Genomic DNA, 14921 nt, shown 5'->3' on the forward strand with positions numbered 1-14921 from the left:
TCCATGTGAACGGCACTGCACATGGGTTAGTCGATCCAAGGGTCGGGGAACCCGACGAGATAGCGCGGTTTCGCGCGTACTCCGAAAGGGAATCGGGTTAAATATATATATGAGGATCTTAAGTCTGAAGAAACAATTCGAATAGAATTGGTTTCATATGAAAGACATGTAGTTTTGAACATGTAGTTCAAATACTTGAAAGTATAAGTCAATGGTATGTGCAATCAGTTTTCGATATCTTATTTGTCTAGCATGACATGAAACCTTGATATGCATCTAATTAAAGTCTATTATATGACTTATATGGCTTAACTTATGAGACCCCTGAAAGATTTAAATTGCTTGAAGCATATACAATTCTTGATCTTGAAGTACCACATCCTCATTGCAATTTGTGCATATATGTATCTTGCTATAACTATAAGCATGATAATGAGATAGCGAGAATACCTCCATAGAGATATTGAAGAGCCATTCTACGATATTTATGAAGACATTATATCTCTATCAAGAATGATGATTTAAAGGTGCAATATATTCATTCAAGTTAATATCGATTTGTTCATCAAATCTCTACCAAAGATCTTTTGAAGATGGTGCACAAGATTGGAATGCAAATGCTTAAGGATGTGAATTGATGCTCTCATCAGGGGGAGTTAATACGCGTTGTACTCTTTTTCCCTTACAAGGTTTTGTCCCACTGGATTTTTCTTGCAAGGTTTTTAACGAGGCACCCAAAAGGCGTATTGTTAGATATGTGTACTCTTTTTCCTTCTCTAGAATTTTTTTCCCACTGGGTTTTATTTTAGTTAAGGTTTTAACGAGGCACATTATCTGTTGAATAGACATTCAAGGGGGAGTGTTATAAATAAAATTGTATTTTTGGTGAATGTCTATATTTAGAGAGATTCTAGGGTTCATTGCTTGGTGGCTAAGTCAGCCTCTCCCTATAAATAGATGGTTCTATTCTATTGTAATTCATCCCATATCAATAAGAATTCTCTCTCCCTACTTTTCTCTGCAATACTCTTCTTATTCTTTTATTATTTCATAACACAATCAATATTATAAGGATATTTTGGTCTACCAACATTTAACGTAAAATATTCGTGCTTTTATAATAATTTAGATAGATATAAATAATAAGTTAATATGTATTTATAAAATAATACTTAGTACTTTTAGTACAAAAATAGAGTTTTTAATACAAAAGGAAAGAAAACTTCTTAGATATATAAATGAGGTAATAATTTGACTTACTTAAAAATGGGTAGATGAATAGTTTTCCCAACGTTTCAGTTTTCCACTTTTTACTCCATTAAAAAATTTGCTCTCTCTCTCCTTAATTTGTCCAACTCAATCTTTCTTTTTTCTATTCTCTTCATAGTTCAAAAAATCCTATATATTTTCTGTCTTTCTCTTCGATATTCTTACTCATTTTCTTTCTCCAAGATTTCATTACTCACTTTTTTCTGAATGATTTCATTAGTTCAAGCGTTCAACAATACTTTTAAGTTTCCAATAGTTCTATACTCCTATTGCTTTATAAAATCTTATCTAAGATCAACAATATCCACTACTGAAAAATTGTCCTACGGTAACGGTTGTAAAACCATTCCCATCGACTGCTTAACCGTTGCCATATGGATATGGGAACGGTTTACGGACCGTTCCATCAGCCCTCGTGGCAATAGGTCTACGGGAACGGTTCGTGCAACGGTTTGCATCTCCGTGGTTATAGATGCATCTATCGCAACGGTTTTCTTTTTCTCTGTTGGAACGGTTATATTTTCCAAATGGAACGGTTCTTAACCGTTACCATATTATCTAATGCAACACTTTTGTAAGCTATTGTTACGATTATATATGGATATAACAACGGTTCCTTTATCCCTATTGCAACGGTTTTGGTTTCTGTGGGAACAGTTAATATTTCATTATGGAACGGTTTATATGACCTATCGCAACGGTTTTGGTTTCTGTGGGAACAATTAATATTTCATTATGGAACGGTTTATATGACCTATCGCAACGGTTTTAGTTTTCTGTGGGAACAGTTCAGTTGATACAAAAATATAGCCCCTGTAATAAATAAATATTTATGTATATATAAAATAAATTATAACACTAAAAATTTTATAAATCATAAAATCAAACTTTTAATAATACAAATTATCCATCAAGCAAATAGTATTCATATAAAGCAAATGTTCTACCCCAAATGCATAAGTTTAATACATTTCAAGAGAGTAATTAGTTTCAAAAAGGTTGATAACAAAAGATTCCTATAGAACATTCATCTATAGCCATTCAAAATTCAATCTCAAGTAAGGTCTAGTTCTTCACTTTCATCATCTTCTTCGATTTCTTGATTTACTCCACCTACAAAAGAGGATGAATAAAGTCATTACTCTTCAAGATAAACTAAGCCATAGCTTGAAAGAAAAACAAGTACATCACACTTTGGACAGAATTCAAGGCCACAGCTAAAATGTCCTTAACATCGTTTTCTTTTTTGAGATGGAGGCTGCAATCAATAGTCATACACACCTATATCCTTCCACACTCACTGGAACTCAAGAAAAATGAGAGACAACAAGGACAAGTCACAACTAAGGGCAGATGCAAGCAAGATTCGCACAACATAAAAATTGACCGAGTATAGGAGTTTGCTGGGCAATTGTGATACTATGATAGATTTTGAGCATCATGCTCAACTTCTAATTGCCTTAACAACAGTCAAGAACCCAGCAATGATGGACAATACACATGACACACAGAATGCACAGGTACTTAGGATCGAGGCAGCAGTTACCAGATGGAAATTTGGATACATTTCGATGTAACAGGCCAAACACTTCATCAGTTACAGCAATTAGGACATACAAGAAACACAATCATAGAGAAATAAGCTAAATCCTGTAATCTTTATACAATGGAATGTTAGACCACCCATAAGAAATGGTCAGAATGTCGACACCATCTGCAACAGCTTAGGTCCATAGCAGCAACCAAATCAGAAGAAAAAGTTCCTTCTTCGAAGCTAAACTTATACACAGCTATCCTAGCTCGTGGCGCAATACCTCGTGCTGTTCCAGGAGCATATCCAAAATATGAAGCTCCTTTAGCAAAAGTACCAGCAGCTATGATAACATCATGGTAATGAATTGATGATAGCAGAAGAAAAGAGCAGACGGGCAGAAGAGATTCAAGAAGCCATTAAGAATCTGCCAGATAGTCCATTTGCATCACCAAAAGCTGTTGGAGAATTCATCACAACATTCTCAAATGATGCTACTGTTGGACAAGGTGACAAAGGTGCTGGATTAAATGCATCATCATCTTCTGCTAACAATAATATAATCCCTTCTTCCTCCTTGTTTCCTGCTACTAGTCCACTAGACATCACTCCTTTCAAATCATGTTACTTCCAACATATAAAGAGCAGCACAACAAATACTTAATACCACTACCAGTTAACAAATACCATTGCCAACATATAAAGAGCAGCACAACAAATAAACTTAATGAAAACAACCAACAAGCCAACAAGGCAGTCAACAACACAAAAAATATCACTATCAAGTGCCAAATACCACAAGGCACAGGCCATACATTTGGCGACTATTCCAAATGTTAGGTATTCTCTTTTCATTTCTTTCCTTCTCGTGACTAAGTGCCATAGGCAAAGTAAAAAAACTAGTTAGACTTTGCGAGAGAGAGAAGTGGTAAAAGAAGAAGCACAAGGAAGGAGGAGAAAAAGAAGAAATAGAAGAAGATGTATAACATTTGGTAAGTACTGACCTTGATTGTTACTACCAGCATATGGTCGATTGTTTAGTTGAACGGCAGCTTGGTGTGCAGAGGAAGCTTATACGAACCTTAGCATGTCAGGATCAAGTCGCAATTCTGGGTTTAGACGCTGAATTCCGTGGCACTTGCTGCACCTGTTCTTGCAATTGAGATCCTAATTCTGATTGTTGTTCTTCATTTGCATTTGACCTTATATTAAAGACTCTTTTTGTTGTCAACGACGAAACCTTTTGGGTTTGCAAAGATAGAGGTAATCTAGCTTCTGATTGTCATTCTTCATTTTCATTTGACCTTGTAGCTTGAAAGGTTCTTTATGTTGTCAACGACGAAACCCTTTGATTTCACAAAGATGCAAGTGATCCAGCTGGAATACGGTTGCATATTTTCTTATTTTTGCTTGAGCGCCCTTCTTGATTCATGACTATTCAAATATTTTTCAGAGTCTAAAAAGAAAACACTATATTGGTTAGCAAAACCAACAACAACAAAAAATAGGTAAATGGAGTTGGCCTAATCTGAGACCAAGCTGTCTCAAATAACACTAGCTTGTTAGCATGCATTCTATTGTGTAGAAGAAAACAGAGCTGCATTCCAGTAATCAACATTTGTTGCAATTGATGTGCTTCTTAAGGTGACTTGTGTTCTGGTCATTTAGAGCATGGATGACTATATAGAAGAACCTGATCCCTTCTGCTCTGCGGTGTAGTAATTATATGGGAGAAACTGTGATTATGTTGCTATTTCTATCTTTCGTGAAAGCCGCATGGCAGAGTTCCCTCTGTTGGCATAATTTCTTTTCCTGTAGCTCATTGCTAGTTCTAGAATGATAGCTTATGCTTTGATTATAACCTTTTTTTAGAACATATCATTGATTTCAAATCTGTACCTTATCTTTTAACAGTATGAGAACTGAAATGGTAATTCTGCCTTCTATTCCATGTCTCTCGTTTAATTCTTTTGTTTCTTTTTTTTAGTGTTAAAAGTAGTATATTAAAATTAGCAATAAGTGCTGTAGAAATAATTACAGGAGGACATTAGTGAACACCAACAGGAAACAATATTGGATACATACAGTTTTAGAAGGCAACATATACGTAGGTAACTAGATAAATCAGTCATAAAAGAGCAAGGACGCAAATCCCAAGACTAAAAAACAGAATTATCTCTCTCAGCTGATATTAACCTAGTAGGTCCTTTTGTATTCTCTCTTGGTTAAAGGTAACATTATGTGCAAACTCTACAGATATCTCAAGCATCCAAATTTTTGTCTTGACACTATCAAATACGGGCTCCTTATTTCTCTTATTGAAATTTAAAGTAACTTAATTGACTATAAGAAAATAGAAAATTATGGCGAAGAGAACTATTACCGCTATACAAAAGCAAAGATATACTAAAATTGAACTACTTAGATCAATCACTGCTAAAGAAGGAAACATTAACTTGAGGAATCTTTATCTAAGCAGTGAAACCAAATTCTTTAGCAGTGATGGAATTTGCAGAAAGGAACTCCATGAAAAATCGCGATTTGAAACTGCATCAATGCTATTGCAGGTAAAAGCTGTCACTATAATACTAGTAAATGCTAGATGCAAATTGCAAATAAGGTCAGAACACTGAAGCCAAATGCAGATTAACCAGAAATAGAAAGTACTACAGTAAGAAGTTAGCTAGCTTATGACTTCAATAAGAAGAATTTACAACAAAGCACAGCTAATTAGGAGCACCAAATTTGATATGTTCCATATCAGTCTCTTCATTCCATTCAAATAAACATGTAGTACAAACATGTAGAGGGCATGAAACAATACTGGATAACCACTTCACCACGAGCATAACCACAAAATTTTTTCCGATGGACTGGACCCTTCATTTCCCTAAATCATTAACAATAAATATAGACTCAAGATCTGTTGGATTAAAATAATCCAACACATTCGTCGAATACTATATTTGTTTCAAACACAAGCATCAAACTATTAGAAAGACAAGATTATTCTTAAATCATATACATCAACAAAAAAAGCCTCATAACACAAAATTTTTACATGAAAATGATAACTAAGAAAATCCATAAAAACCAAAAATCCCAAGTTCCAGTAATTGTTAAGTCCGAGTAAATAGGTTTTAATGCTTGTGTCATATGGATTTGAATCTCCATTCAATCACACTACATCACTCAGTTACTCCCAAAAATAAAATAAAATCACTGAATCGAGTAAAAAAGGAACATTAAAACTGAAATTTTCATCCAAAATCACAACGGTTTATATTAAAAAGAGTTTAAGAAAACTTACAATTATTTATCCCACAGCTATCAGTTGCATTTTCATCCTCGCTAATGGAATCTGCAAGTTGCGACTCAACTATTGAGAAATTACAAAAGGAACAAAAGAAGAGCATGCAAAATAAATCAGAAAATTTGCGAGAGTCGAGCGAAAACCTAGAATCAAGGCTCAGTGAGAAAAAGGAGTTGTAGTCGAGCTTAATCGAGAAAAAAAAACCTAGAATTTTGGGACTATTTGAAACCATAGAGCTTTGATTAATTGAATAGTTGTTGTTTCTGATGGAGGAGATAAAGTTTATAGGTGGAGGAAAAAGACAATTGAGGTTCTGCTAGTGTTGACGGAGGTTGACAGCGGGATATTGGCAGGTGAGACGGAGGTCGATAGCAGATATTGGCGGACGGAGGTTCTGGTGGTACGCTCAAAGGGGATCGGAGAAAGAGGTTAGGGCATATTACTTAGGAGAACAAATAAATGGTGTTTTATGAAATAATATTAATTAAAAAAATAATGTAAAAATAGGGGTTCAAAAGCGCGGGTTTACGAAAATTTAGGGGGCAAAATTTCAGGATGAAAAGAACAACCGCTCCGATTGATTTTTTTTCAAGATCCGTTCCAATAAATGTATTTATTGGAACGGTTAAAACAAACGTTGCAAAAAATAAACACTATGGGAACGATTTTTACCTAAATGCAACGATTTTATAGCCACAGTGTACTGGTATCACCCATGTCATATCGCAACGGTTAAAACCGTTCCAATAACCTATCTATAGTAACGGTTTTTGAACCGTTGCAAAAACATCCGTTGCCATAGACCCATTTTCTGGTAGTGATCTCAAAAAAGATTAAATGAGTTGGTTAGATTATCAATTGAATATGAACTATCAGAGAAAATCGATAATAAAAAAAATTACTTAATAACTTTGTTTCTCAAAAAGTTAGAAGAATACATTTCAAACAAAAACAAATCTTATAACTTTCTTTTAGAAATTTAGGCCGTATATGCTTGAGCCGCCCCTGGTGACTCTAAACAACCTATATGTGTTGTGTAGACAACACATATAGGAAGCCATCTTTCGGAGTTCAGGGGGGAAGGGGACAGCTCGCACAGGATGAAGTTTGGCCAATGTGAGGCCAAATTTCTCCTGCGTGTTCAAGTCTTTTGGTGCAATATTACCCTCAATTTTTCATTTAGAAGTATTCAACAGTGTGCCTGACATTACAGGGACCATTATTGCCAATGGTAAACCGGGACATATTCTTCGGCCAGCACCAAATGGAATTAACTCAAAATCGCGGCCTCTCAAAATAGAATTAATTAGCTCAAATGGGATTAATCCACCAGGTTTGGTTTACCCAAGTCCATCATCATTCCCTCCCCCAAATCCTTGAATTCTTTACCAGAATTGACATATTTTCCGTTAAGTCTTTTGAGAAAAGGGTGTTGGAAAGTAAATTCAAAATGGTCCTGAAAATTGCCCCCCAATATCTACCGCCTCGCCAAATCTGTTGATCACTTTGCTTTGCTTTGCTTCAGATTCGTCATCAAGGCTCTAAGACATATTTTTCCTTGTCAATAAGCATAATCCTAAAGAGGCAGATAATTAATTTGTATTTTACTTCATCATATTTTTTGCAATTTCTTTGTTCGTATATTTGTAATTCATGCTTATAATTATTACTTTTGGAACGCACATAAATATTTGTATTTTTTCTATTTGCGCCTTTCTCATTAAAGCCCACACTTTGTTTGCTTTGCCCTTAAAGCCCCAACGGACCTCGGAGTTCTTTTGTGCTTTTGCCTTTCTTTCATAACACGTATTGTTGCCACTACAAGAATAGACCGACTGTGTTTAGTGTTCTATATAATGCAAAAGAGAATGTTCATCTACCGTTTGCCTCTTGAATCGTTGCCTCCGCGCCGTACTTACCAGTATATTTTTTTGGTTGATTTCCATAAATTCTTTAATATAGTATTGGATGTAAATAACATGCTCAACAAATCTTTTTAATATGTTACCGGCTCAGACGTCAATAACATGGAAGGAACAAGGTTGGATAGAGGAACAATTCTTTCTTTTCTGTAGTTTCCTTGAGAAGAAAAAGTGCTATAAGCCCCGCATATAGTTGCAATGAGTAAAATCACAAGTATTGCAAGAATACTCATATGTTTTTGGGAAATTCATAAGTTGCCCCCTAAACTTGTTCTGAAAACTCAATTACACACTATAACTTTACAAGCGTCTTTTTTACCCCCTTATTCTTATTCAAAGTGGAATTTGTATCATCCTGAGAATGCTCCGCGAATCTTGAGGCTGGTGGTGTATTACACATGCCGCCACATCAGATGACACATCAGATTTGCGTCAGGTGCCATCTAATTAGATTTTTCTCTCCTTTTTCAATTTTTATTTAACTCTTTCATTTTCATTTCTTGAAATCCTTCCCAGAAACTCCATTGGTCGTGGGCGTTCATGGTAAGATAGGAAGGCATGCGTACTTTTGGTGGTGAAAGGGGATATTGGTGGTTTGTTGTGGCAGTGAGGCGAAGGAGATGGCTTCCATCGGGTTTCTAGTGGTGAGAGTTGATATTTCCGTGCAAATAAAGTGACATAACTGAGCATGACAGATCTGCCATGATCAATCACTGAAGATTTATTTCTTTTCCAAATGAACTAGAGTTGATTTTGTTGAGTAACATAAAAGAGAAATAATATAAGCCGAAACAATATTTTCCAAACATAGCAAGTCGATTGCTATGGCAGCCTTCCTATTATTCTTGACAAGAGTTTTGTATCCAGAGAAATCTAGTAATGTCAAGTGAAGAAAGGCTCGACTACAGTGTAAAACTCCATTATGAGAAGAAGGAATGAGAAACGAAGAGAGAGAAAATATCTGATCTTATTGAAATGAAAATGTCTTTCTTATTCTATTATTCTAGAAGCATCTTTCTGTTTATATACAAATAGAAGTGGCTATCAAGTAAAAGTAAAATGTGGCTAGCTATTACAAAAATGTGTCTATTACATGTAAGAGTGTATCCTGTACAAATGTGCTATTTCATCTATAAAGGGGCCGATGGTTTATTGTGCTTGTATTGTCCAACACCCCCCTCAAGCTGGAGGGCGATAGCACACCAAGCTTGCCAAATAGATAATGATGGAGAGGGCCAGCAAGAGACATGGTTAATATGTCAGCCACTTGTTCAGAATTGGGAACAAAATGAAATGAAACCAGGCCAGAATGCAGACTGTCGCGCATATAATAGCAATCAATCTCGATGTGTTACGTACGCTCATGAAAAACAGGATTTCGAGCAATGTGAAGTGATGCCTGACTGTCACAATAAACGGGTACAGGAGCTGAGATCAACAGCCCAAGGTCAGCCAGAATCCTTATCAGCCAAAAAATTTCAGCTACAACCATGCGCAAGGCACGGTATTCTGCCTCAGCAGAAGATAATGAGATGGTGGGCTGCTTTTTACTCTTCCAAGAAATAGGACAACCATCAAGTGTGATGTAATAACCAGTGACAGACCGGCAAGACTAGGCACAAGCAGCCCAGTCAGAATCAGCATAGGCCGGGAGAGAATAATTAGAAGAGTTGGAGAGTAAGATACCAAGACCAGGAGCAGCAGACAAATACCTAAGAACATGGATATCAGCCAGCATACGAGGAATTTGAGGAGCCTGCAGGAATTGGCTAAGGTGTTGCATAGAAAAAGCAATATCAGGCTGGGTATGTTGAAGAAAATTTAGCTTCCCAATGATCCTCCGATAAGTGCTGGGATCCGATAATGGTTCTCCCATGTCAGCTACCAATTTGATGGAAGAATCAAGAGGTGTCAACACATAAGAGAAATTCTGACACTGAAATTCAGCTAGTAGATCATAAGTAAACTTCTGTTGGCTCATGACAAACCCCTGAGAAGTGTGAGAGACCTCCAGACCCAAGAAGTAGTGAATGGAACCCAAATCTTCAATCTTAAATTGTGCATCGAGGAAGGCTGTGACACTGTCCAACTCAGAAAGATCATCCCCGGCTAACAAAATATCTTCAACATATACAGCCAGCATAGTGAGAGAACCAACAACACATTTTATGAATAAGGAATAATTATTTTTGCTAGAAATGTAGCCTCTAGAGAGCAAAGCTCCAGACAGCTTAGAAAACCACTGTCTAGAAGCTTGCTTGAGGCCATACAAAGACTTCTTGAGCTTGCAAACTAGAGGAGAAGTTGAGGATGACTGTGTAGAAGAAGCAGAAACTTGCAAGCCAGGGGAAACTTTCATATAGAGATCTTCATTAAGATCCTCATGAAGAAAAGCATTATTGACATCTAGTTGGTAGACTGTCCAACCCTTTTTGGCAGCAAGGGAGAGGAGGCATTTAATGGTAGTGAATTTGACTACGGGGGAAAAGGTCTCATTGTAGTCAATGCCCTCTTTCTGAGTATCCCTTCTAATCACCAACCTAGCCTTGTACCTCTCAATAGAACCATCAGACTTCTGCTTGATTTTATAGACCCATTTGCAAGGAATGGGCTTCTTGTTGGGAGGAAGAGGGACTATGTCCCAAGTGTGATTAGCCTCAAGAGCTTAAAATTCCTTTAGCATTGCCTCTTGCCAAGCAGGATGGGAGGCAGCCTGTTGGTAAAACTGAGGCTCATGCAAGTGCAGTTCAGCAGTGGATAGCTTAGAATTAGGAGGGACAGAATACTGAGCATTGGAACAAACATAATCAGAAAGATAGGGAGGAGGATTAATCACCCTAAGAGACTTCCTAAGGGGTGGAGAAGCACAAGGTGCGACAGAGGAGGAAGAGCAGGAAGAGGAGAAGAAACAGGAGCAGAACCTGGAGAAGAGGAGGAAGTGGACACTGATGGGGCAGAAGAGGTAGGAGAAGGAATATCAACAAATTCAGGAGATGGAGCTATGAAAATAGGAGAAGAATGGGAAGCATAATTAAAGACAAACTCATGAAATACAACATCCCTAGAGTAAAAAATGGAATGAGTGGATTATTCAAGAGTTTGTATCCTTTCTTTCCACAAGGATAACCAAGAAAGATGTAAGAAATGGCCCTAGATTGGAACTTATCCCTCCCAAGCTTAGGTGAGGTGGAAAAACATAAGCAACCAAAGGACTTGAGATGATCATAGGAAGGAGGGTGATTATGAAGTTTTTCATAAGGGGAGATATTATTCAAAACAGTATAAGGGAATCTATTGACAAGGTAGGTAGCAGTTAAGACACAATCACCCCAATATTTGGAGGGTAAGTTAGATTGAAACAATAAAGTTCGAGATGTTTCCAGTAGATGTTTATGTTTTCTTTCTACAACCCCATTTTGTTGTGGAGTGTGTTGAATGATGGTCTGGCGTAAAATACCTTGGGAAGAGAAGAAGGATTTGGCCTCAGAACTAGTACCAAGCTCAAAAGCATTATTAGATATAAAACTTTGAACTGAAGTGTGGAATTGTGTGATTACCATAGAAGTAAAGGCTTTAATAACAAACAAAGCATTGCCCTTGCATGAGAGGAGATGAGTCCAGGTGACTCTTGTAAACTCATCCACTAAAGTCAAACAATATCTAAAACCATCATAGGTATTAGTGTTGTATTGTCCCCAAATGTCAATGTGTACTAATTGGAAGGAGCAGATGTGTGGATGGAGCTATCAGGAAATGGTAATCTTTGTTGTCTATCCATAGGACAAATAGAGCAAATAAAAGATTGCTCAGAAGAAACCTTGCTTGAAACAAAAGGAATAGACTTCATTCTAGCAAAAGGTATGTGGCCTAGTCTCTGGTGCCAAAACAGATCAATTTTATTGATACTAGAAATTGAATTACAATGGGGAGTAAGGGGAAGAGAAGTTATAGGATTAGGTGCAGAAGTAGAAACATTACAAGAGTGATTAATTAAAATAGGAGAAGAAGATGCAGTAAAATCAGAAACATTGTAAGCAGCAGATGGGACTGACAGAGATGGCGAAGCAGTATCATCAAGGTGGAGAAAGTACAGACTATTAGTAGCTTTACCAATTTCCAGTGCCTCTTCAGAGAAGGGCCCTGTAAATAGCAAGTAGAAATGGTGAGTATGGCAAGACAATTAAGTTGAAGAAGGAGTTGATATACTGAGATCAAGTTAAATTGAAAATAAGGCACAAGCAGAACATTATGCAAGGTTATGTCAGCCCTAAGGTGTAAAGAGCCAGTTGAAACAACCTTGACTTTATATCCGTGATTAAAAATGGCTTAGGTAATGGTTTTAAGTTGTGAAGAAACTGTTAATAAGGTGTCATGTGGTTAGTAGCCCAGAATCTAAAATCCAAGTATCATCAATTAACTGAGAAGATGCACAAACATGAAAATCAACAAAATTAACCACAGAACTTTTCAACAAACCTGCAAAATTAGCGAAGCCAAAAGTTTCTCCATAAGAACCATTGTTGTTGGTACCAGGAGAAATATTTGCTTGCTGTAGAAGAGAGACAAGATGCTGATATTGCTCCTGGCTTAAACCGTGAGTAGATGAAGTCCCAGGTTGGGAAAGAGGAGCTTGAACTGAAGACTCAATGGATGAAGTGTCAGCATGAACACATGAGGCAGACCTTTTTGACCGTGTGAACTTGAAATCAGGAGGGAACCCATGCAGTTTGTAACACTTCTCAATGGTGTGCCCTGACTTTTTACAATACTTGCATGAAACCCCCACACCTTCCCAGGCTTTCTTGACTCAAACTGAACCCTTTGATTAAAACTTTTCTGATTACCAGAAGGAGCAAAAGATGCAGAGAAAGAGACTGACTCATTGGAGAAGCCTGGTGTGTGAGAAGATTCCCTCTGTTTCTCATCATGTTGTAACATAGAATCAGCTCTACTAACAGTAGGGAGTGGAGATATCATAAGAATATTACTTTTAACTGTAGAGTAAGATTCATTAAGGCCAGCTAAGAACCAAAAGAGCTTGAGTTCTTCAATGAATTTGGGTAAGACACCACAAGAACAAACAGGACCCACATATGCAGTACTCATTTCATCCCAAAGACTTCGCAACCTAGTAAAATAAGATGCAATATCTGAAGTCCCTTGAGAGATAGTTCCAATCTTCCTTTGAATGTGGATGAATTTAGACCCATTAGACTGTCCAAATCTTTCATTTATATCTAACCAGATATCCCTAGCAGTGTCGTACCCCATACACTGGTAGCAATATCCCTAGAGAGAGAATTGGTGATCCAAGCGATCACCATGTCATTGCACCTTTCCCAAAAGGGATAATAAGGAGAATCTACTGAAGGTTTATCATGCTGACCATTAATCAGACCCAATTTATTTTTGGTAGACAGAGAAATAAGCATACTTTTCCTCCATGCAACAAAACTAGTACCGTCAAACGGAGGAGAAACTAAATGAGTACTAGGACTATCCGACGGATGAACATAGAAAGGGTGAGAAGGATCTAGACTAAAAGTAGCAAAACCCTCAAATGAAGTGGACGAAGACATAGTGTGAGCATCTATAGTCATGGTAGCAGCTAGTATTTCTAAAATCAAATGATATCTCTAAGGAAATTTCAAACTAGAATCATATACATACAGTAACAAATAGGAGTAAGAGTAGATAATACCGCTCTTCTTCTGAAATAATGAGAACCTGTCGAGACTTTGAGATGCAGTCAAAACTCTATGAATAGACTCAGAAAAGCTTCATCTTTGAAGAAATCGACCACAACATCCACATTAATATGTAAAACCCCAAATTTTGGAATATTAGGGTTTGTAGATGAAATCGAAACTTGTGAAACTAAGGTCGAGGGTAACATCTCTCGATTCGCATAAGAGAGCTGATACCGAACCTGGCTCTGATACCATGTCAAGTGAAGAAAGGCTCGACTACAGTGTAAAACTCCATTATCAGAGAAGAAGGAATGAGAAACGAAGAGAGAGAAAATATCTGATCTTATTGAAATGAAAATGTCTTTCTTATTCTATTATTCTAGAAGCATCTTTCTGTTTATATACAAATAGAATTGGCTATCAAGTAAAAGTAAAATGTGGCTAGCTATTATAAAAATGTGTCTATTATATGTAAGAGTGTATCCTGTACAAATGTGCTATTTCATCTATAAATGGGCCGATGGTTTATTGGGCTTGTACTGTCCAACAAGTAATGTGGGAAATTCGTGCTTAAGCTGTGTCAAAGGATATATTCATAAACACAAATTTATACCTCGCAAATTTAATTATTACCACGAAAAATTTATGGACCCCTTTTGTATATATAGAGACTGCAAACCCAATATGTGATTTTGTTGAAAGAGGAGACACAAAAGTGTTTTCATGGGTTATTACTCGTGATTTTAACCAAATAAGGTTTGTCTTGGAGTTGGAGAACTTGCAATGGTGGAGTCTTTGGAGGCACCAGAGTAGTTTTGCACGTGAAGATAGAAGATTGAGGGAAAGGAAGAGAAAAAGAGAATGAAAAAAGAAAAGAGGCCCGCCAAAAATTAGTCTAGTCAATTATGTACTATCCAATTAAAAAATAACAAATGCCATTAATCTATTTTCACTTGTTTTTCCCTTTCACTCTTTTTAAGGAGAGTGCTCTTTCTGCCACATCATCTCTCAGGGTGGTATTAATTCTACTTTGAATTAGAATAGGGGGTTAAAAGACACTCGTAAAGTTAGAATATGTAAATAATTTTTCGAGACAAGTTTAGGGAATAACTCATGTATTTTCCCTATGTTTTTATTTTCCCTAAGTTAGAATATATCAAAGTTTTCCCTAACTTGCAGAACGCATAAAGTGCAGG

General features: G+C 36.8%; 1 protein-coding gene and 2 long non-coding RNA genes across 3 annotated transcripts; all 3 read right to left on the reverse strand.

Annotated features, from left to right (window-relative positions):
• Positions 1-2146: 2146 nt before the first annotated feature.
• Positions 2147-4004, reverse strand: LOC109209758. Its single transcript, XR_002065418.1, has 2 exons — positions 3805-4004; positions 2147-2382 (listed from the first exon to the last, which is right to left on the reverse strand). It is a non-coding gene; the product is annotated as an uncharacterized LOC109209758 (long non-coding RNA).
• A 121-nt stretch (positions 4005-4125) lies between these two features.
• On the reverse strand, positions 4126-6195 carry LOC109209769. The gene is made up of 2 exons (XR_002065422.1): positions 6111-6195; positions 4126-4256 (listed from the first exon to the last, which is right to left on the reverse strand). It is a non-coding gene; the product is annotated as an uncharacterized LOC109209769 (long non-coding RNA).
• A 5552-nt stretch (positions 6196-11747) lies between these two features.
• Positions 11748-13306, reverse strand: LOC109209766. Its single transcript, XM_019373093.1, has 3 exons — positions 12824-13306; positions 12512-12734; positions 11748-12175 (listed from the first exon to the last, which is right to left on the reverse strand). Exons 1-3 carry the CDS (start codon positions 13304-13306, stop codon positions 11748-11750), a joined length of 1134 nt encoding a protein of 377 aa, XP_019228638.1.
• Positions 13307-14921: the final 1615 nt, after the last annotated feature.

The sequence above is a fragment of the Nicotiana attenuata genome, unplaced genomic scaffold, assembly GCF_001879085.1.
Source record: "Nicotiana attenuata strain UT unplaced genomic scaffold, NIATTr2, whole genome shotgun sequence".
Taxonomy (NCBI): Eukaryota; Viridiplantae; Streptophyta; class Magnoliopsida; order Solanales; family Solanaceae; genus Nicotiana; species Nicotiana attenuata.